The following is a 24,745-nucleotide window of genomic DNA, read 5'->3' as shown; positions in this document are numbered from 1 at the left end:
CCTATGTCCCTTTTCTCCTCTTTTTTTTCCTGCTCCCCTTTCCTTCTCCTCCTCCTTCTTTCTCTTCATTCTCCTCCTCTCTTTTCTCTTTTCCGCCTTCCATCTTCCCTTTTCCCCTTCTCCTCTCCATCCTTCTCCTCACAGAGTAGGAAACAATTTTTAACTTGTCTTTTAAAAATAGCTAAGTGAAAGCTAATATAGACTGATATTATCCATAGCTCATATTTCATATAAAAGGAAAATACTGACTTTGTACAATAGATATAAACATTAATTCAATTCAAGTCAATTCAAGAATAGTAGGTACATGTTATATGCAAAGTATTATAAATTAACTTCTTTGCCTTTAAGAAAAAAGATCCTTTTATTTTGGAATATACCTCAGAACATCTGTGTGGGTGCCCGGTGCTCCTGATAATAAGAAACTTTACTTTGGAAAGTAAGAGCCTTAGTATTGGAGAGATATTTGAATATTTTTAGTAAAGTGTAAAAGACTACATTTTAGCTCTTGATTATGTTAATAATCAAGACTTTGTTGAGCTTCTCTTGGAAAATTAGCAAATGTTAAGGCTTTTATTCAGTGTTCCCACTTAGCCTTTAATTTGTGCTTAGTATCACATTTGCAGTCATGCCTGAATTTAGAGTTTACCCTTTTCTCTCCACAAAATTTACTTTTATCTATATTAAGAAAATGCTCATAAACTCAATAGCAAGTGAAATCAAGTCAATAAGCATTTATTAAGCATCTCTTAGGTTTCAGGCACTGTGCTAAACACCAGGGATACAGAGAGTCTCTCTTCTCCAAACCCTAACCCAAACTATGAACAAACAAGATATCAACAGGGTAAATTCCATGTGACCTACACTGGGAAGGAGTTAGAATTAAGTGAGCTTGGGAAAACTTTCTTGCAGAAGGTGGAATTTTCATGGAAACTTTAGTGAGCCAGGGCAGCCTAGAGATAGAGACGAGAAGGGAGAGAATTCCAGGAATAGAATGGCTGATGAAACTGTGTGGAATCAAGGAAGAGGGGAAACAGATATGTATTAAACATCTACTATGTGCCAGGTGATGGGCTAAATACTTTAAACAAATATTACTTCATTTAATATTCACAACAATTCAAGAAGTGGATGTTATTATTATTCCCCTTTTCCATTTGAGGAAACTGATACAGGTAGAGGTTAAATGACTTGCCTAGGATCACATATCTAATAGGTGAATGAGGTCAGATTTGAATTCATATCCCTGACTCCAACTCCAATACCCTATCCATCTGGCTGCCTAGGTGAAGTCAGGAGATAAAGCCTCATGTGATGAACTGCAAGGAACCCATTGTCATATTTTAAGGTATAGAAAATTGGGAAATTTAAGTAGGAGCTAGATTATAAGGGACTTTAAATGCCAAAAAGATGATTTAATATTTGATTCTGGAGGTAATATATTATAGGTTGAGTTTATTAAATAGAAGCATGGTGTATATTTTTATTTAGGGAGATCAGTTTCATTAGAAGGATGAACTAGAGTTGAGGCAGAATACCAAACAGTAGGCTATTGCAATAATCAAAGAAGAAAGTAATAATGGTCTGCACCAGAGTGGTAGAGGAGAAGGCATATTTGAGAAATGTTGTGAATGCAAAATTTATAGGATGTGTCAATTTACTGGATGGTGGGGGGAGAGGGGGAGAAAAAGTGAAGAGTTAAGGATGAAATTTAGGTTCTGAACTTGAGTGACTGGGAGGATGATGGTGTCTTTGAGAGAAATGGGAAAGATAGGAAGAGGGGAGGGCTTGATTGGGAAGGTAATGAGTATGCAAATGACATTTTTTTCCTTGTAATAAGAAAAGAGAGATAACTTTTATAAGTATTAGAAGAACCTTGAAATATCACATATAATAAAATGAAGTTTAATTATTTTGCTTTATTTGATGGGCATTTCTAACATGTCTTGGCCTGTTCTGTATAGGGATTAAGATAACTATAACTAAGATATTACTATGTAACATATGAAAACAAAAATAAAACAGTCTGAAGTGGACTTTATTTTATTTTATTTTCCAGTTTTATGTATGGGGAACTGACAGACAAGAAGACCATTGAGAAAGTCAGGCAAACTTTTGACAACTACGAGTCAAACTGCTTTGAAGTTCTTCTGTATAAGAAAAACAGTATGTATTATCAATATGTATAAATTGTGAACTATCAACAAAATGTACCAATTTTTAAAATTGATAGTATATTTGAGTTAATTCCTAATAATAGGAGAATTTGAGCAATTGTTTTTCTCCCTAGCATCTTCATGGACTGACAAAATGTGATAATAGAGAAAATGGCTTGAAGAATGACATTTTAACCGAGGAACCTGGAGAAACATAGACCACCATTAAATAGTCCATTACTTTAGTATAAAGTAGAAAGCTAATATTAAATAAATATTTATTAATAATTTTGCTGATACAAACATAGAATTTCAGCATTGAAAAAGACCTCTTTGATTTACTTAAGTTGATTTTGAATGAGATAAAATCATTCTCTAGGCTTAGGTACATTATACATTCTCAAGTATGGTACTGATATATAAAAAGATCACTCTCTGCATACAGTCTGTAACTGAAATACTAAAAATCCTATAATAAAAAAAATTATCATGGGTTTAATTATATTATATGTTTTCTTTTGTCTTCTTTTACTGCACATTCATCTCTGGTCTTGTATCTTTGTTTTCAGTGTAATTTTAGTATAATTCAGTATAATATGAAAAATAAAATGTAGGTGTCATCGTTTTCCATTGTAATGGGGTTCTCTATTATCTGAAACCAACTCGGAAAATTCTTCTTACCACTGACCTTTTCCAAATTAACCTCCCAAGGAAAGACCAATCAAATATAGTACTATTTTTTGTTGGTTTGTTTGTTTTATTGACACATTTTATATTTATATTATAAACAATTTTTATATTATTCCAGATTGCTGCAATTGTTTTGGAAAGGAACGTAACTAAGCAAAACTAACAACACAATTTCTACTTGAATATTATATATTTTAAACCTGTAGCCTCTTCAAACTCTATTTGTATAATAATTTTGTTTTTGATGAATAAAAATCTACTTTCTCTCTCTTCTTGCTCCCACTCCATTGAAAGACAAGAAAAATTCCTTGTGATGCATATGTACAGTCAAGCAAAAAAAAATCCCCTCATTGTCTATGTTTAAAAAATATGTTTCATTCTGTACCCTAAATCCATCATCTCTCTGACAGGATGTGAATACCCTGTTTCATCATCACACTTCAGGGATCATATATGATCATTGCATTAAGTATAGTTTTTATAGATTTTAAAGCTGTCTGGCTTAATTGTACTGTTGTTTCATGACTTGTTCTCCTGTTTATTTTACATTGTATCATTTTATAAGTCTTCAGAGTGTTCACTTTTATAATAATGATGGCATAATATAAATTGTTCTTGTGGTTCTGCTTATTTCATTCTTTATCAGTTCATATTAGTCCTTCTTTATTTTGTGGAAATCATCTATTATCTCATTCCTTATAGCACAATAATATTCCATCATATTCATAATGCCACAAGTTATCCAGGTATTTCTTAATTGATAAATATCCTTTCAATTTCTAATTTTTGCTTAGCAGTGATATAGCTACATCGAAGGGCTTTCAATATTTAATAACCTTTTGTATATAATTACAAATTATTTACAATATGATTGGACCCATTCACTAGACCATCACCAGTGCCTCAGCATTCTTGTTTCCCAATAGCCACTCTAACATTTGTCATTTTTTTTTTTTATCATCTATGTGATGTACAATCTCAGAAATGTTTTTGCAATTCTATGTTAGTGGTTTTGGTTATTTTTTCTATATCATTGTAATAGCTTTACTTTCTTCCCTTCAGAAATGACTGCTTATATTCTTATAAACTTTATCAATTGGTGAATAATTCTTTTTTATAAATTTCACATATTCATTTAGATCTTATCTTAGTATAAGGCATGGAATATTGTCAAAATCAAACTTCTTCAATACTACTATCCAATTTTCCTAGGAGTTAAAAAAATCAAAGAGTAGATCTTTATTCTAGTAATGAGGATCTTTGTGCCTCAAAGACTGGACTAACTAGTTGTATTTTGTCATAAATGCATATATTTTTCAAGGCACTAAGGGCACTTTATCAAAACAGATAAACCACTTTTATTTTAAAAATAAAACAAATATTTATGTATTAAAGCAAGGTTTATGAAAAATACATGGAAAATATACATGATCAAAATATACATATATCATAGGCTCTTAACCATTTCACATATACAAAAGTTGAGCCATAGGGCAGGATATAAATAAATAAATAAATAAAATCAAAATTGAATATTAATTTGTAGCAAAATTAGAATTTTATTTATTCAGTCAATCTAAGTAATGCATTCAATGCAATCTAAGTAAAGGCAAATTATTGAGGTAAATCCTTCAATAAAAGATAAATAACAATAGTTTGTACCCTCAAGGAAATTATACTTTTATTCTTCTAGTGCTTGGCTTCCTCTAACAGGTTACTATATCTTTCTAATGCTTTCATCTGTCCCCAGAAAGAAGCATTGGGTTTATATGAAAGGCTTCTTTAATGTACACACCACTTAGTCTCTTCTCAGATGTAGAATATTAAGTTTGAAACAAAACAAAAATGAAAAACAAGGAGCTTCAAAATTATACAATTCACTATAATCTTTTTCAATGCATCATTCTCATCTTTGGCTTTTCCTGGGTAGGGTCATGTCCTTTACTTATATCTAAAAATTAATAGGGCTTCTTGTATTAAAAATAAACTGAGTTTAGAGTCAAAGAACCCCCAGTGAGAGCCTCTACAAGAAGTTATCTGCTCTTTGATGGATATAAATAGAAATAACTCAGGTTGTCTTGACTATATATTTTTCTTTGTTGCGGCTAAATGTGCTATTTTCTCCTGCTTCCTTTTGGGTCTTGTTAGAAAAAACTTATGAATCATTATAGATTTTTGCATGAATATGCCATTAATATCTATACTATTTATATTATAAAGATTAGAAGATAGACTTAAGCCTTCACTTAAGCACTTTTTTTGCAAGGCAATTTGACTTCCCAGGGTTACACAGCTAGTAAGCATTAAGTGTGTGAGGCCATATTTGAATTCAGGTTGTCTTGACTTCAGGGCTGGTACTCTTATCTAGCTGCCTTACACTTAAATACTTTTAAGAAAGGAGAATTCACAGGATGTTCAGTGAAAAAAACAACTTGAGCAAAAAAATAGAGGAAGACTTTTAATGACATGGGCAGGGGCATACCATTTAAGCATAAATGAGGAATTTCTCAAAGTTTGATTCTTTGATTTGTCTGCATCTTAGCAAATGGAACTGCATTCTTATTAATTTGCCTTCAATTCCATTTCCCCTGAGTTTTGCATCATTCACTCTTTTAAATTCTCACCTCCTTTACCTTGGCTATTTTTATTTCACCCATGCTAGAAGTGCATTGGCATTTTTGGTTCTAATCCTACTAGTGACTGGCACAAAAAGTTTGACTTGCTCCTTTCCCAACCTGATCATTCTTTTTTAGATAATCTGGTGACCACCTCAGCTTCCTCAGTAGTAGGGATCATAGGCATGGGCCATAATTCCCAAAGGTGAATCACTCTTCAAAGAGCTTCATACTCAAACCTAGTTTCCTGATTTGAGGAATGGGTGAAAATACAAAGACTTCATTCTTTCTCTTTAACTACCTAAAGTATCTTATGTATGATTGCATATTAAATATTGTTGATATAATAGCTAATTATTATAGTGCATAAATAGTAAGCATACTATTTATATAGTGTTGGGGTTGCTGTCCTAGGTACCTATCATACCCATCGTGTGAAGGCAACTAATCTCTCCTGTGTGTCTTGTGATAGAAGTGTTCCTGTGATAGAAGTCATGTTAGCTTCAACTTACCATCTGGTAAGCTTTAGAAAACAGCATTTCAGAAATCACCCCCTAATTCCATACACATTTTCATTTTGAGGAATCTCAATGTTTCAGCTATCCAAATTTTGATTCATGGGATCATATGTTTTTTCAGTTGGAAAGACTTTTAGAAAACATTTTTCCAACCCTTTATTTTATAGATAAGCAAAATGAAGTTCAGGGTGGGAAAGTTGACTTGATGCTATCAGTAATTAATTTAGAACATCTCACAGGAAAGTGGCAACAAGTAGCCTGTCTATGCCAAGAAGAGGTCAGAGAAATAGCTATTAGTTGTTGTTGATAGAATATATGTAATACTTTAAAGCTTTCAAAGAGCTTTACCGATATTATCTCATTTGATCCTCACAACACTATTAAAGGGGTGCTATTTTTATCTTGCTTTTACAGATAAGGAAACTGAGACAGAGGGGAGTCATATTCAGGGTCATATTCACCCAGATCAATGTCTGAGGTGAGATTTTAACACCAAAATTCCTGTTTCTAAGTCAGGGTCAAACAGAGCATAGGAGGTTTGAGTTAGGATTGAAACCCAGTTATTTCTGTCTCCAAGTCCATAATTCTATAACTCATTACTCTACATCTAAAAAATAAATTTGAAGGACACTACTCTGGCTTTTGTGGTTGTGATTTTTAGTAGTAGGGAAGTTAGTTATTAGCTGGAACATTTGTCCAGCTAACCTTCCCTATTCAGTGTAATAACTAATGAGGCTTTTTTATGTCATGTCCTGAAAACCTTAGAAAGATCAAGTTGTCAAATACAAAAGAATACATTCATTAGAGAAAGTCATTTGTTAAAGTTTATATAAAATCTCTCATTTTGATTTGAGTTTTTGTGTTGAGGATATTAAAATTGGTTTTCACAAGAAGAACAAATTATTGAATATCAAAATATACTAACAGATTAAATCTGATAAAGTACCCATACCTTCATGACTATATGAAGCATAATATAACATTTTAGAAAGTTAACATATTGAATAGAGTTGATTTCAATGTCAAGTCTTGGATTCAGTTTATGCCTCTGATATAAACCTGTTATGTGATTATCTACAACTTATATCTCTCAGTGCCCAGGCAGTTTTCTAAGTCTCTAAATTCCAGAGCAGATGTTGATGTTTGTTGACAGAAAAAAATTCATCAGGATTTCCTTTATAATATTAATGTTTAATATTATAATAATAATTACACATGTGTAGAATATTTTAAGGATTGCAAAACACTTTACTAATATTACCTCACTAAATTCTCATAACAGTTCTAGAAGGTAGGTTGTTATCTTCATTTACATATGAGGAAACAATGAAACAGATTTAATAATTTGTGCAGAATCACATACCCAGTCTCCAAGTCCAGATTTGAACTGAAGTCTTTCAGACCCCAGGGCGGCACTCTAACCATGGTACCACCTCTCTGCCAATGATGAATATACAATACTAATGAAATTAGAGATGCGATATAAATGTGTTTACTAGATGAAGTGAAAAAATAAATAAAACATAAATAAACAATGCTAAAGTAAGAAGTGGTGAGACATCAGATACTCCATGTGTACTATCTTATTTGAAAAGGAAAGTAATAAGTGAAACTATCAAAAATTAAAGATGCCTTTTGGCATGATAAATGTCATAGACTAGGTGTGAGGGAGATAAAAAGAACTGAGATGAAAAAAAGGGAATTTTTAGCTATTATTAGCTGTTAAAGGTGACTCCCAAAGAATAGGAGAGGTACATATTTGAATAGATGATGAAATTGATGACAAAATGGGAATTGATAGAGGTACATAATTTCTTTATATCCTGATTTGAATCCTCTCATAAACTCTAAGGAGGCAGATCTAACTTCTGTGTTCAGGACATAGGGAGGAATCTTTATGAAGGTCTCTTCTCATTACTAGTCCACCCCTATCTAAAACTATGGCTATATCTTTTCATTTTCCTTGCTGTATCTCACCCACATTGTTTTAACATCTAATTTTATTTGGAAGACTTTCCATATCTACTGTGGATCTTCCTTTCCTCCATTTTCTATTTCTTATCTAAAGGACAGATCTAAAGGACAAGATTTGTTTATCTTGCTATCAAATCAAATTAAATACGATGTAAAGTCCAATCCTATTTATTTCCTCGAGTTTTTTCCCAATGTTATTATCTTCTTCATTCTCTCTTTGAAGTCTAGATTTCCAAGGTACCTGGATTAATATTGAAACTCTTTTCAAAACAGTTTACTCTCTCCTCTTTTCCTCTATTTCTTCATAATTCCCCTTGCAACCAAACATTTGGCCTCATTCATCTCATGTTTGGATCATAAAAATCTCATGCATCTCTTTCCTTTGGCTCTTCAGAAATGTTTTTTTTTTTTAAATACCATGTGCATTCAAGATGTGGAAACAAAAAGAATTTACTTCATTTTTTTCTTTAGCCATATCACTGCTGTTTCAAAGCTTTTCCATGGTTTCCTTTGGCTTTTTACATTAACTTCTAATTACCTTCTTTAAAAAGGTTCTAGTCCAGCCTACCTATTGCTCTATCAACATTATTTTCCATTCATTTTATCCATATCAGTCTCAGTCTTCAGGGATTTTTTTTTCGGAAGTTACTGGACCACTTTCTCATTTTCGCTGTCCTTGATTTTTCCTTGTGATAGATTTCCCTTCAATTTTCATTTTCATACCTATTCCTTTCCTTGACTGACTTTCCTTAGACTTAGAACTAACTAACCTAGCATAAACTATGTGCTAGAAGAGGAAGTCAGAAATAAGTAAAATATGAGTAGAGTGAAGTGGGCAGCGAGAAGCCAGAAATGAGACAAATGCCAAAGGAAATAAATGTTACTTTATTAGAGGAATAAATATTACTTTTATTTAAAAAGCAGAGATAAGTATTTCAACCTAATAACACAATAATGATTTTTAATATAGTACTAGAATAGCTTTCATTGTTTGAGCTTTGAATTTGGTTGTTTCTTATTTGAAACATGAATGAGTTATTATATAGCCTGTGTAATCCCATGTGAGACCCTTTTCTCAATATGTGGAACATATATTCTTAATAAATGCTTCTTGATTGCCGGTCAAATATAAATTTGATCCAAAGGATAAATAATTATGATTTCTTTAAAACAATCAAAATATCATTATTTTTATAGTTTTTTTTTCTTTAAGGAAAAAATGAAGAAAATAATCACCAGCATTTGGGAAATGATATATTATATTGTTCTCTATTTCTCTCTATGTAGCTACATTTATACATCTGTATCAATCACATTTATTCATCTATCTATCATCTATCTATCTATTTATCTATTTATCTATTTATGTTTGTATGTATCTTATTAGTCCATCTCTATCTCCATCAGTTTAATAGTTCTCTTTACCTATTCTATTTTACCTATCATTTATAAACTTTGTTTTTGTTACAGGAACTCCTGTTTGGTTCTATATGCAAATAGCACCAATAAGAAATGAACATGAAAAGGTTGTCTTATTTCTGTGTACTTTTAAGGATATCACCCTGTTCAAGCAGCCAATAGAAGATGATTCTACAAAAGGTAATTTTGAATGATTTTATTACTACTCTTAAGATATGGGCTTCTACTTAATTACCAACTTAATGTTTGTTAGTAAATTCACTTTGTGAATGACCAAAGAAGTGCATTTATGGTAGTGGTAAATAACAGTGGTCCAAATTATTATTTCTATAATCTCAAAGTCACCCTGATATTAATTTTCTTGTCTCTAATTAAAACATATGATAATGCCAATCATGGAATAATATAAGAAATTATTTCAATTATATACTGAAGGATTGAGGTAAGAGTTAAAGAAAGACTTTTTAATCTTAATGGTTGATAAAATTCAGGTGGATGTTAGGAAATTTCAAGAACTCTTCTATAGAAACCTTTAAGAATGGTATTCCATAACCCATGATCTCAAGTAGTTTAGGTTTTGTATTGATTGCACGGTTCTTTCTAATCCATCTTATTTTATTCTGTATATGTGTGACTTTGGGAAGAGAAAATAGGTTAGAGTTAGTCTGAATAGTTTGAAAAGATATTTCTATCATCAAAAATACAAGTAGAAAAATATAAAAATTGTGACCCTCATTCTTCTGGAGTATAAAATTCAGTTACCAGTGCCATTCAATAAGACCACTTCAGAACACCAGTTGCAAGAGTCCCAGTAGTTATTAAAAAGCTTTTTATTTCTTTTTCCCATCTCATTTTCATTTTCATTTCTTTCTGACTGGCTTGTGCTTAGATTAGAAATGGATGTCATATAAAAGGATACAATCAAATACTCATAAAAGTAGTTTTTTATGATATGTTGCTTTTAATAACCTCTTAGGAGATTGAAAACGAAGTGGCTTTCTCTAGCAAATTTGTTCTTTTGCATTTGACAAATATTGTCTTTTCTTGCTGCCTCCTATCCCCATAGCCTTCTTTTTTCTTCTTTCTGCTCTAGCTATCCCAGTTTGGAACCAAAGCATTGATTTTGTTTTAGGCTGAAATTTCGATTAAAAACACTGCAATTGCTTTTCCCTTAGATTTGAGATAACATTTGTGCCATCTAACTGAGATAATAGCTTACTCTTTAACATAAGCCATAGTAGTTAATAGTTAAGACAGAAGAAAAGGATATCTTACATCACTGGTCATTACAAAATCACTTTGTAATATTTGTAGAACAATTAATTTTTGTGTTCCTTAAGATGTTAAAAATCAAATGTTAACTTTCTTGAGGTACAGAACTTCTTTCTATGGTTTTCCATAATTTATTATTAGAATATAGACTCAGGAACTAGATAATAAAGTGTGGATTTCAAAGCCATTAGAGTTCAATGACCTCTAAGTGTTTACTTTTTTTTTTTTTTGATAAGCAGATAGTAGTGTAGAGAAGATAGATTTGTAATAATTCTAAAACATGACATTCACAGTAGTTAATTCTACCCTCCCAGACTTCACATAGTTCATGATTTTATATCTCTCTAATTCATTTATCATAAATCATAGTTTTTATCTGATTCAAGGGCCACTCTCAAATTCAGGGTTTACATGAATAAGGTCAGATCTTGGCGTCTTTCCTTGTCCCCACATTACTATCTCTGACTTATTGGGCCTTGCCCAGAATTGCCTGTGGGAAATCTCAGATTATATTTTTTATTTAGGTCTCCACAGATGTGCATAAAATATCTTTAGTTCCAATGCAAGTGTTTAGACCATTAATGCACAAGTCAGATATAGAATAGTTTTTATTTTTCCTTATACAAAATGCATAAAGGGCTCATAATAAAAGAGACAGTTCACTTCATCTCCATTCCACCTTCTCCCATGACTGTATAATTCTTCAGACAGGACCATATTATGGCTTTAATTCCCTTAGAAAGGGAAATGAATTTGGGAATAGTAAATGAGCACGCCACTGAAATTCTAGTAAATTCCAGTTTTACTACAAAAACCTTATGGTACTAAACTAAAGACTTGAACCTTCTGATTAGACTGACTAGACAGTCCAAATAAAGCATGGCAAATAAAAGAAGGTAAAGCCCGTTTTTTTTTCTACCTTACACCACAATATAGTCTCTTGCTGAATCTCCATTTCTCAGGTAAATATATGTGATCATCTTCTCATTAAGAGGCTGATGCTGCCCAAGAATATTGCCACACCTTTTCTCCCACACCAGAAGACTGGATTCTGGGATGTTTTCCTCCAAGAACCTGATACCTTTGGTAACTTCCCTCTCTCCAGAAGACTGAGTATCAAGTTCTCTAACCTAGGGTTGCTTAGAACCCCCAAACTGGCACTTCTTTATTTCATTCTCACTTTATTTTTTTAAATATAGGGAAACAAAATATTTTCACATTCATTTAAAAAACTTTTCTATTTCCAAATTCTTTTCTTCCTTTCCATCATCCCTCCTTAAAAGGTATGCAATTTAATATAGAACTTACATTTGAAATCATATAAAAATTTCCATATTATCCATATTGTGAAAGAAAACACAGATGGACTTCCCCATAACCGAGAATAAGAATGAAAAATAAAAAAAAAAAAAAACATTCTTCAATTTCCATTCAGACTCTATCAGTTCTTTTTTAAGGTATGGATAGCATTAAAAAAAAATCATGAGTCCTTTAGAAATGTCTTGGATCATTTATTGCTGTGAATAGATAACCACATCTGATCATAACACAGTATTGCTGTTACTATGTAAAATGTTGTTCTAGTTCTGTTCTTTTCACTTTGCATCAGTTTGTGTCTTCCGAGATTTTCTGTAAGCATCCTATTCATCATTTCTTATAGCACAATAGTATCCCATCACAATCATATAAGACAACTTGTTCAATCATTCCCCAGTGGATGGGCATTCCCTAAATTTCTAATTCTTTGCCACCACAAAAATTGCTATGATTATGTATATATAGGTCTTTTCTCTTTTTCTTTGATCTTTTTTGAGATATTACCTAGGAGTTGTATTGCTGATTCAAAGTGTATGTATAACTTTATAGCTCTTCCAGCATAGTTCCAAATTGCTGTCCAAAATGTCTAGATCAGTTCACAATTACACGAAAAGTGCCTTTGTGTCCCTATTTTTTCACAACTTTTTTGACATTTGTCACTTTCCTTTTCTGTCATATTGCTCAGAATTGCTTAAATTTTCATTTTTCTAATCACTAGTGATTTACAGCATTTTATATGACTGTACAGAGCTTTGACTTCTTCTGACAACTGTATCAATATATCAATTGTCCATTTATCAATTGAGAAATAACTTCCTTATGAATTTGGCCAAGTTCTCTCTACATTTGAGAAATGAAGCCTCTATCAGAGAAACATTTTGTAAAATCACCTTTCTTATTTTCTTTCTAATCTTGATTACGATAGTTTTGTTTATCTTACATTCTATAGTATTCTTTATTTTTGTTTAATTATAAATTCTTCTCTTCTTCATAAATTTGGCAGATAAACTATTCCACACACCTGTAATTTGCTTACAACATCATCCATTAAGTCTTAATTGTGCACATTTTGACCTTATCTCAGTATACAGTGTGAGATGTTGTTCTATACCTACTTTTTGCCTCATTGTTTTTCAGTTTTCTCAGAAGTTTTTGTCAAATAGTTGTTTCTTACCCAAAATCTTGTGTAAAGTGTTTGTCAAATACTAGATTACAGTGGAAATTTACTACTGTATGTTTACTTAATCTATTTTACAAATCCACCATTATATTTCTTGTCTAGTGCCATATTGCTTGGCTTTGTAATACACCTTGAGATCGGGTAGTGCTTATCTTATCTCACCTCAAATTTTTTTCCTTATTGATTCCCTTGATATTATTGAGATTTTGTTCTGCCAGTAAATGTAATATTCTCTTTGTTTTGGTTTTCTTGGGGTCTCTGGAAGCAGCCTTCAGTTCAATTCAGTAATGACCACACAAGTAGCCAGGGGCTGAAGTCCAAATCCTTTATTATCTCCTTGCCTGGGGACTGGGCCAGCTTTCTTGAGGTCTTCCTGAATGTGTCTTGGTTTCTGTGAGGGAGGCAGGAGGACCACCACCTGGACCACCACCATCACCACCATCCACCACTACAGTCTTCTGCTTTCTTCCTGATTCTGGCTGAGTTTGTCTGAGTTTATATGCTCTCTTATCATAGGTGTGAATCTTGTGGAACTATGTTAAGTACTAATTACATGCACTGAACTAGAGAACTGTTAAGCAACATGCTAAATAACCATTGTCTCTATCAATTCCACTGATTTAGCACCTCGTAAGAATCCTTTGTTTCAAGTTCATAGTTCTGGCCCATAACAAGTGAATATTGTTATTATTTTTCCTAGCTTTATGAATTTTTTTGTAATTTGATTGTTATGGTACTGAATAATTAAATTAATTTAGGTAGGATTGTCATTTTTATTATGTTTTCTTGGTCTATTCATAAACAATATTTTTCCAGTTGTTAGACTTGACTTTATATTTTGTGAAATTTTGTTATTGTGTTTAAATCACTGGGTTTGTCTTGGTAAATAAGCTTTCAAGAATTTTACATTCACTGCAGGTATTTTAAATGGAATTTCTTTATTTTTTGCTGTTGGATTTTTTAATATATAAAAATACTAATATTTATATGTATTTATTTTGTGTCCTGCAACTTTGCTTAAGTTGCTAATTATTTCAATAATTTATTGGTTGATTTCCTGAGGTTCTCTTAGTATATATAGTTTTGTTTTCTCATTACCTGTTCTAATCCCTTGACTCTTTTTTTTTTTTTTGGTCTTATATTACATATATTATACGTAGTATTTCTAGAACAATATTGAATAATAGTGGTGACAATTGGTATCCCTGCTTCACCCCTGATTACTGGAAATGTTTCTAGCTCCATTATAGAGCTCCATTATAGATAATAATTGCTGATGGTCTTAAATAAATACTACATATTTTAAGGAAATCTCCATTTATTCCTGTTTTCCAGTGATTTTAATAGGTATGCTTTTTCAAAAGCTTTTCCTAGATATACTGAGAGGATCATATGATTTTATTGTTTTGTTATTGATAATAGTCAATTATACAAATAGTTTTCCTACTATTGAACTAGTCCTGAACTCTTTATATAAATCCCACCTACTCATAGTGTGGGACACACACAAATACATACATACTTACATACACACACACATGCATATACACACACACCCGTTTGTGATAGATTGCTCTAATTTCCTTTTTATTATAATCTCCTTGTTAGCATTTTATTTACAATTTTCACATTAATATTCATAAGTGAAATTGGTATATAGCTTTCTTTCTCTGTTTTTGCTCTTGTTTAAGTAATAGCAGCATATTGTGTCAAAAGAAATTCCATAGATCTCCTTTTTTTATTTAATTAAAGCTTTTTATTTTCAAAAACATATACTTGGATAATTTTTCAACATTGACCCTCACAAATCTTGTATTCCAAATTTTCCATATTTATACAATTATCTTGCTGTACAAGAAAAATCAGATCAAAAAAGAAAAAAATGAGAAAGAAAACAAAATGCAAGCAAACAACAACAAAAAGAGTGAAAATGCTATGTTGTGATCCACATTCAATTCTCACAGTCCTCTCTCTGAGTGGAGATGGCTCTTTTCATTACAAGATCATTGGAACTGGCCTCTATCATCTCATTGTTGGAAAGAGCCATGTCTATCAGAATTGATTATCATATAATCTTCTTGTTGCTGTGTATAGTGATCTCCTGGTTTTCCTCATTTCTCTTAGCATCAGTTCATGTAAGTTTCTCCAGGCCTCTCTAAAATCATCCTGCTGATTGTTTCTTATAGAGCAATAATATTCCATAACATTCATATGCCATAACTTATTTAGCCATTCTCCAACAGATGGGCATCTGTTCAGTTTCCAGTTTCTTGTCACTAAAAAAAAGGACTGCCACAAACATTGTTGCACATGTGGGTCTCTTTCCCTCCTTTAAGATCTCTTTGGGCTATAAGCCCAGTAGAAAAACTGCTGGGTCAAAGGGTATGGACAGTTTGATAACTTTTTTTATCATAGTTCCACACTGCTTTCCAGAATGGCTGGATCCATTCCCAATTCCTCCAACAATGTATTAGTTTTCCCACATCCCCTCCAACATTCATCATTATCTTTTCCTGTTGTTTTGGCCAATGTGATAGGTGTATAGTGGTACTTCAGAGTGCCTTTCTCAATGAATTATAATTTAGAGCACCTTTTTGTGTGATTAGAAGTAGTTTTAATTTCTTCATCTGAAAATTGTCTGTTCATAACCTTTGACCATTTATCAACTGGAGAATGGCTTGAATTCTTATAAATTTGAATCAATTCTTTATATATTTTAGAAGTGAAGCCTTTATCAGAACCCTTAAATGTATAAATGTTTTCCCAATTCATTGTTTCCCTTCTAGTCTTATTTGCATTAGTTTTGTTTGTACAAAAACTTTTAAACTTAAGATAATCAAAATTATCTATTTGGTATTCAACAATGACTTCCAAGAATCCTTTTTTTACCTACTTGTAGAGAGCCACAGAAGTGGGGGCACTCCCAGTGAGATATAAATCCGTTCAGCCCAGAGGGAACCTGCTGATAATGTCTGGTTCGGCTTTCATCTCCCCTTTAGTTGCATGCCTGCTTCATTGATTTGCTCTTCTTCTGTGTTTATTGATATGATCATTTAGAGATATAAACATTTCCTTAACATCTGATTTGGTTGCATCCAAAAAATTTTGGTATTTGTCATTCTTTTTAATGAAATTATTATTTCCAGGATTTGTTCTTTGATCCATTCATTCTTTGAGATTAGATTATTTAATTTTCAATTAATTTTGATTTGTTTTCATTAACCTTTATTAAATAAAACTTTATTATATTTATTGCAATACTGAAAAGGATGAATTTAATATTTTTACTTCCTAAGAAGTTGGGGGTGGGGAAGGGGATATGACAACCTGTGTTCTACTTGAAACAGAGATACTTGCAGTAAAAGATGCATTTACATAATAATAGCAGGATGCTATAGTTAGCACACGTGCAGAGTGCTGTAGTGATATAATCATACTAGAGTTAGCAGATGCTTATTGTTCTGTGATACTAGTTGGCACATGCTCAGTGTTCTGTGGTGATGTAATTTTACTAAAGTATTTAGGACTGAGAGAACTTGAAATAAAGTTGAAATAAAGATACTCCATATTTGACCATCCACATTGGTCTCTGTCTCATCACTCCTTCTCTAAGACTTGATCTGGTCCAGAGATCCTCCAGAGAACTAGTTTAGATGATATATTTTGGTACCCCAGAATGGAGGTTCTAGAAAGCACAGTACATTTTGGTACTCCAACTTGGGGGCTCTAGAAAGCACACTACACCTACTTTTCTAAATCTTGTGTTATTCTGACTGTGGCTAATGATATTTTAATTATTTCTTTCAGACTATTTAAAACATTTTTTCTTAATCTGAAATCTCTGGAATTTGGCTATAATAGTCTTGAGAATTTTCACCATGGGACCCCTTTTATAAGATCAATGAATTTTTTTTTAAATTTCTATTTTACCTTCTGATTCTAGATTAGTAGAGCAGTTTTCCTTGACAATTTCTTGAAAGATTATGTTAAGGTTATTTTTGGATACTAGATTTCAGGCAGTCCAATATTTTTCCTTGATTTCTCCTCAGCCTATTTCTCAGATCATTCATTTTTCCAATGAGATATTTCGCTGTATCTTCTATTTTTTTTATTCTTTTGATTTTCTTTTATTATTTCTTTGTGTTTAATGGAGACATGAAAGCTATATAATAAGGGGGATGGACTAGATGACTTCTGAAGTCCTTTCCAGCTTTGTATCTATGATCTTAATGGAGGCCTAAGTTTAATTATCGGCATTTTGACACAAACTGAAAAAAAGAATAATTTTGAGATATTGTTCTATTTATATGTACTGGAACAGTGCTACAATACCTTGTGCTAAGCTCTGGAATTTGTTTTAAGACTTGTCTGTTTTGGACTTCATCCAAGGAAGATGATTACTCAATCTGAGATGGATCTCATCATAACATTGCTCCCCATGGCATACACACCCCACAGAAATAATAATGAGTCTCCCAATGTGTTACTGGGCGTTTAGTTACTGTGTAACTAAAGTTACACTTTATTTAAGATTTTGAGTGATGGCTAAGAAAATCAAACTTATGGATTCCTATACAAGTATAATTAAGGCCCAATTTTCTTAATGTATTTCTATGGGCCTGATGTTATATGTCTTTTGTGTTATAGTAGAATAAGGAATGTGATGCTCCATGTACCAAATGAAACTATTACTACATTTAGTTCTTCCTCGTTTATAGTTAGGTCTTTAAGGCAGAGCAATTGCTTGAGGGCAATCCTTGTATAAGATTTAAGAAAAAGTCCGTTTAGAAAATAATTTGTAGTCAGGTAAGAGGAGAAGTGAAAGTTCCTCTGCTAATGTAGTGGTTCACTTTTAGCATGGTAAAGAAAAGAACCAGTCTTAGAAAAAAAAAAAAAAGATTGTAATTTTTTTCTGTTGTGTACTCATTTCTATTAGGTATTTCATAGGACAAGTAAAAAAGTCTTATTAACTTTTACCCTCTTTTATACTCAGAGCTTATGTTTGACTCAGAATATATACAACCTCTTACCTTTGATCTATAACCCATAAATATTTGAGCAAGGAGCATAAAGAGAAAGCCAGAAGTTTTCTTTTTGAAGCGAATAAATGTTAATCAATAATGAAATATTCTTCATGTGATCATTACAGAAAAGTTCTTGGGAGTTACAAGTATCATCTTCCCATATCAAAATATAAAACATTAGATTTATTGATTCCCTTATGTTTTCTATTTAATGTTTTACCTTTATATGCTTCTTTTAAGTCTTACATTTGGAAGTCAAAATTCTATTCAGTTTTGGTCTTTTCTGATGAAAGTTTTCCATTTAATAAAAAATCATTTTTCCCTGAATGATTTTACTCAGTTTTTTTCTGGGTATATCATATTCTTGGAATCATATTCCAAATCTTCTGATCTTTTCATGAGGAGACTGCTAAATCTTGTTATTTTGTGGCTCCATGATATTTGAATTGTTTCTTTCTGACTATTTGTAACATCTGGGGTGACCTCCTCATTTTATATATAAGAAAATGATACCAAAGGAGTTGAGATGCTTGTTCAAGGTAACATTCATACTCATATCTTTGTCTTTTCTATCATTCTCATTTCTATTCCAATTTTTCTCTATATTTTATTTGAATTTCAAAATCCCTTTTGCACTTTTCCACGGCTTGAGACAAATTCTAATTTTTCTTGGAGGCTTTAGATGTAGGAATTTTGATTTTGTTACTTTCTGCTGAGTGTGTGTTTTGATCTTTCTTGTCACCATAGTAGCTTATGGTCAGAATCTTGTTCTGTTGTTTGCTGATTTTCCTAGCCTATTACTTGGTTGGCTTTTACCTCTTTGTTAAATTAGTCTGTTTCTAGGGTGGAGGGTATGATGCTCCAAGCTTCAAGAGTTTTATGCAGCTGTTTTTAAGATCCTTCTAGGGATCTGATCATAAGAATTCTTTTCTGCTTTGCCACTGGGAGGAGAGTACCTGCTCCACTACGGCTATAAGTTTTAGTGTGCTAAAACTGCAAAGTCCTTTCTCAGTGCTAGTAAAGAGACTTCCTATAGGCTAAGGCCTCTAGAAGCTACTGCCCACTCCAAGTTTGCTAGTTTCCAAGGCTCTCTAAACCTTGTTGAGATAAATCTTTTCTGCTGACTTTCCATTTTATCTTTGATGTCTCTGGGCTGAGAAATCTGGAAACTGCCAGTGCTATCACTGTTTCAGAGGCTTTAAGGCCCACTCCTGCTTGGCTTCGTTTCCATGCTGGGACCAGAGCTAGGCTAACATGGCTTGTGCTTGGACTGCATGCTGGACTCCCACCCTAGGGCCATAGATATTTCCTGCTGAACTTCTAAGTTATCTTTGTCTGGAAAATTGTTCTACTTCATATTTTTGTGAGTACTGATGCTCTAAAATGTGTTTGTAGTCATTATTTAAAGGAATATAGTGGGTTTTGAGAAAGAGTGTGGTGAATCCCTGCCTTTATTCTGTTATCTTAGTATTTGCTCCCTAAAAATAATTTTTTAATGCCAAATCCAGTTCTCTTTTCACTGCATGTCAAAGTTTCAAAATATCAAGAAAAGTGAATTCCCTCAATGGTCAGACTGCAAATATATCCTTTGGAGAATTTTCACTGTAAGAAAATAAAACTTGATTTCAGAGACCACCAACACCTTTAAAATTGAATCTTTTCTTTGTACTCTGTATTGTGAAGTGACAAAATATGGTATGCATACCATTGGTTCATTGTGAATTATGCAAAGTTGATTTGATAGTTATATTATACTGGAAAGAACACTAGATTAAGAGATGAAAGACCTGTTTGAATTCATGATCTAACACCCATTCACTGGGAAAATCAGTCTGGATGAAAAAAAAAAGAAGCTTTAAGCTTTCCATGTTAATATTCAAATTGCCTAACCCACAAGTTAAATTATGAGTATCAAATGTGATGATGTAGCTACAGACCATTATATAAATGTGAATTATTATGGTAACTTGATTTTGAGATATGGGCTCCTTTCTACTATCAAAATGTTGGCATATTGTTTTGATCAGGAATCCTTAAACTTTTTCCACTTGCAGCCACTTTTCACCTGAGAAATTCAGGGTACATAGGTATATAAAATAGGAATTCAAATTAAACATTTACTGATAATAAATCATAATTTTGTGACCTCTACCTTCAATTACACAACCCCACATGGGGTTGTGATTCACATTTAAAAATCTTGGTTTTAAGTTTCTTTCAGTTTAGGAAGATATGCTCAGTAAATCATGATGGTCAGAATCTGTGCTCCTTCTCCTGATCCCCACCCTACAAAAACCACCTAATGAGGACCATTACTTCTTATAATATACTTACTCTGATTTCATACTTTGCCTAATAAGATGGTCTAATTTCATGAATTTATATACTTTTTTCTTTCTCAGTCTTTAAGAATAATTCATGAAGAAGGGGACAGAAGCTTGGACTAGTGATTTAATTGGTATAGGGAATGGCAGGATTTGGAAGCTCTCTCTGCTAATGTAAGTCAACATTTCATCAGTTTAACAGTCTTATTACAGAGAGATCTAAGAGTCCTGATATACCAAAGATTACAAAGACAGCAGGTTTCAGAGGTAGATTTGAATTAGATTCCTAGGTCTATTTGCCTTTGAAGTCAGATCTCTAGCTACTATGCAGCATTATCTTCCAATTTATGTAGTGTGTGTATGTGTGTGTGTGTGTGTGTGTGTGTGTGTGTGTGTGAAGTGTTCTTTTTAAGTTTGATAGAATTATCTTTATACATCTTAATAGTTTATCATGATTTAATTCTCTCTTATTCTGTTGCTCTGACAATATTCTGTCCAGAAAACAGAAGAGAAAAATCTGGGATTTGAGTGTCAACTCTTGCACCACCACCAACAAAAGAAAACAAACAAATGAAAAACAAGTCAACCCACTTACTTCAATTTCAATACTATCATTACAAGATTTTTTAGATGGCACTTTCCCCTCTTTCCCCATTGCTACTGAGTTGACATCTAACAGAAGCAATTTTCAGTTTTTTGTTTTTTGTTTTTTTTTGGTCTTCATTTATTTAAGCCTTGAGTTAAGTATTGAATAGTACTTTTTTCTGAGCCACTTAGGAGCTTGAAACAATCATCTTCAATTCATGCTCAAGTACTGTTAATCACAGTTTCTTTGTTTTTGCTAGATCAAAAAGAGACTGCCCTTTATAGAAAAGAAAAGGAAGATGGCATTTTCTTTGGGGGCTTTATAATGAATGTTGTAGATTAGGGTGTTTTATTTTATCAAAATGAATTCTACTTTGAAAGATGAGAAAGAGAGATTATTATGACATGGAAACAAATATTATAGATGAATGAACATGATGAAGAAAATGTTAAAAAAGATACATTAAAATATTCAAAATTGTGTTGTAGACACAACTTTGGAATATTTGGTTTGTGATTCCTTGCATTGAAAAGAAACAGTTTAGTGAATTATAATTGTCTCTGCTACTTCTTTGCACATTCATTCACAATTTATTAAATGATTTTTATGTACTATGCTAGGCACTGGGGAAATACAAGAAAAAGGATGAGACAGAGTACTTCTTTTTGAGTCACTTAAAGTCGATTAGGAAGTGATAAATTATATACATAAATACAGTACTAATTAGACCATGAGAAGTTCACTAAAATCTAACATACCATGTGATCTGTATAAATAGATGTGAGATATTTATTAATTACATTACAGACCATTTCTTAATCAATAGTTTTTAAAGTGTGGTCTGCAAAAGGCCTCTAGATTATTTCCAAGCATGCATATTATAACATTAATTTGTTTATATCATTCAGGGCTAAATGGTTCATGAGACTTTTGTCTGAACTGGTAGTATGTAAATGGAGAGGAGCATTGCTCTCAATTATAAGCAACTGAACAATTGATGATTTTAAATACTTGTGGTTTGCTTGTTACTCATTAGCTAAATATTGTATCACAATTGAATGTTATTTTTTCCAATTTAGAAAAATATTTTATTTAAAGCTTTGGGTTCCAGTTCTACACCTTTATCTGTCCCTTCTTCCCTCTCTTCCTTTCCCTTTCCCTGTTATGATAATCAATCAGATATAGGTTATACGTGTACAATTATGTAAAACATTACCATATTACTCATTTTTTGGTTTAATAAGACTCAAAAGAAAAAAAGAGAGAAAGAAATAAAGTGAAAAATAGCCTGCTCCATTCTGCAGTCAATCAATATCAGTTCTTTCTCTGGAAGTGGATAGTATGTTTCATTATTAGTCCTTTAAGATTGTCTTCAATCATTGTATTGCTGAGAATAATTAAGTCATTCACAGCTCTCCATCAAATAACATTGCTATTTCTGTGTACAATGTTCTCCTTATTCTGTTCATTTCACTATGCATCACTTCATGTAAGTCTTTCCAGGTTTTTCTGCACTCATCCTGCTTGCCATTTCTTATAATAGAATAATATTTCAATCCAAGCATATACCACAGCTTGAAAAGCCATTACCCAATTAATGGAAATCTCTGATTTTTAATTGTTACCTATCACACACACACACACACACACACACACACACACACACACAAAGCTGCTAAAATGTGTTTGTACAAATAGATCCTTTTCCCTTTATTTGGGAGATCTGTGGTATAGAATTTCCTTTGGATTCAAAGCTATGCACACATAACCTTTTGGGCATAGTTCCAAATTGCTCTTCAGAATGTCTGCATCAGTTCACAATTTCATCAGCAGTATGCTAGTGTCCCAGTTTTCCATATCCCCTCAAATATTTGATATTTTTCTTTTTTTCCTTTTTTTTTTTTTTTTTTTGGTCATAATAGTCCCTTTGATAGGTGTGAGATGGTATCCGAGAGTTATGATTAAGAGTACTTTATGTGACTATTTATAGCTCTGATTTCTTTGTCTGAAAACTGTTCTTATTCTTTGACCAGTTATCATTTGGGGAATAACTTATATTTTTAAAAATATATATTTGACTCAGGTCTCTTTATATTTGAAGATGAAACCTTTATCAAAATATTTGTAGTGAAAATTTCCTCCAATTTTCTGCTTTCCTTATAATATTGCTTTTACTGGTTTTATCTGTGCAAAAACATTTTCATTTACATAACCAAAATTATCTATTTTATATTTTGTAATTGCTCTATACCTTCTTTGAAACTGATTTCTTCCATTATTCATAAATATGATATGAGAATTGTTCCATGCTCTCTTAATTTTCATATGGTATCACCTTTTTTATGTAGACCATCTACTAATTTTGACCTTATATTAAGATACTGGTCTATGCCTAGTTTCTGCTATACTGTTTTTTCAGTTTTCCCAAGAGCTTTTTTTTTTTTTTTTGGCCAAATAATGTTTTTGTCCCCAAAGTTTGGATCTGTAGATTTATGGTACCACTCATCTACCACTCTATTTCTTAGTATCAGATTGTTTTGATAATTATTGCTTTATAATAGAATTTGAGATCTGGTACAGCAAGAATACCTCTTTTGCATTTAATCTTGAGTTTTTGTTTTTCCAAATGAATTTTGTTATTATTTTTTCAAGTTTTCTACAATAATTTTTTGATAGTTTGTTTGATATGGCAGTGAATAAGTGGATTATTTTAAATGGGATTCCTCTTTCTATCTCTTGCTGTTCAACTTTGTTGATAATACAAAGAAATACTCATATTTTGTGGATTTATTTCATATCCTGTAACTTTGCTAAAGTTGTTAATAATTTCAAATAGTTTTTAAAGTGATTCTCTAGATTTTCTAACTATATCTACAAAGAGTGATAATTTTGTTTCCTTACTGTTTATTATAATTCTTTTAATTTCTTTTTTCTTTTCTCATTACTATAACTAACATATCTTGTACAATATTAAATAATATAGGTAATAATGGGCATCATTACTTTTCCTCCAGTTATATTGGGGTAGCTTCTAGCTTATCTCCATTTCAAATAATTCTTGCTGATGGTTTTAATAAATATTACTTATCATTTTAAGGTAAGCTTCATTTATTCCTATGCTTTCTAGTATTTTTATAGAAATGGATTTTTTTTGCATCTAACAAGATAGCCACATAATTTCTGTTGGTTTTATTATTGAAATAGCCAATTATGTTAATAGTTTTCCTTATATTGAACCAGCTCTGTGTTACTGGTATTAATTCCAACTGGTTATAGTGTAAGATCCTTGCTGTAATGAATTTGTTAGTATTTTATTTAATATTTTGGCATCCATATTCAATAGAGAAATTAGTCAATAATTTTCCTTCTGATTTGACTCTTCTTGGTTTAGATATCAGCACTGTATTTGTGTTGCAAAAGGAATTTTGTAAGACTCATATTTTTCCAAATAGTTTATATAATACTGGGAGTAATTGTTCTTTGGATGTTTGATAGAATTTGCTTATGAATTTATCTAGTTCTAGATTTTTTTCTTGGGAGGTCCATTGATAGCTTGGTTAATTTTTTTCTTCTAAGATTGGTTTATTTAAGTATTTTATTTCTTCTGTTAATCTGGGTAATATTTTTGTAGATATGTATTCATTTTATTTAGATTGTCAAATTTGTTGGC

General features: G+C 31.9%; 1 protein-coding gene across 1 annotated transcript in view; it reads left to right on the top strand.

The window, feature by feature from the left end:
• Nucleotides 1–24,745, top strand: part of KCNH5 (potassium voltage-gated channel subfamily H member 5) — a 442,192-nt gene that overhangs the window by 71,107 nt on the left and 346,340 nt on the right. Inside the window, exons 3-4 of the mRNA XM_031952690.1 lie at nt 2,060–2,166; nt 9,424–9,552. Coding sequence (XP_031808550.1) covers nt 2,060–2,166; nt 9,424–9,552 — 236 coding nt within the window. The remainder of the gene's footprint in view (nt 1–2,059; nt 2,167–9,423; nt 9,553–24,745) is intronic.

Source organism: Sarcophilus harrisii, chromosome 2 (genome assembly GCF_902635505.1).
Source record: "Sarcophilus harrisii chromosome 2, mSarHar1.11, whole genome shotgun sequence".
In the NCBI taxonomy this organism is placed as follows: domain Eukaryota; kingdom Metazoa; phylum Chordata; class Mammalia; order Dasyuromorphia; family Dasyuridae; genus Sarcophilus; species Sarcophilus harrisii.
This window is presented reverse-complemented; position numbering and strand designations above follow the sequence as displayed.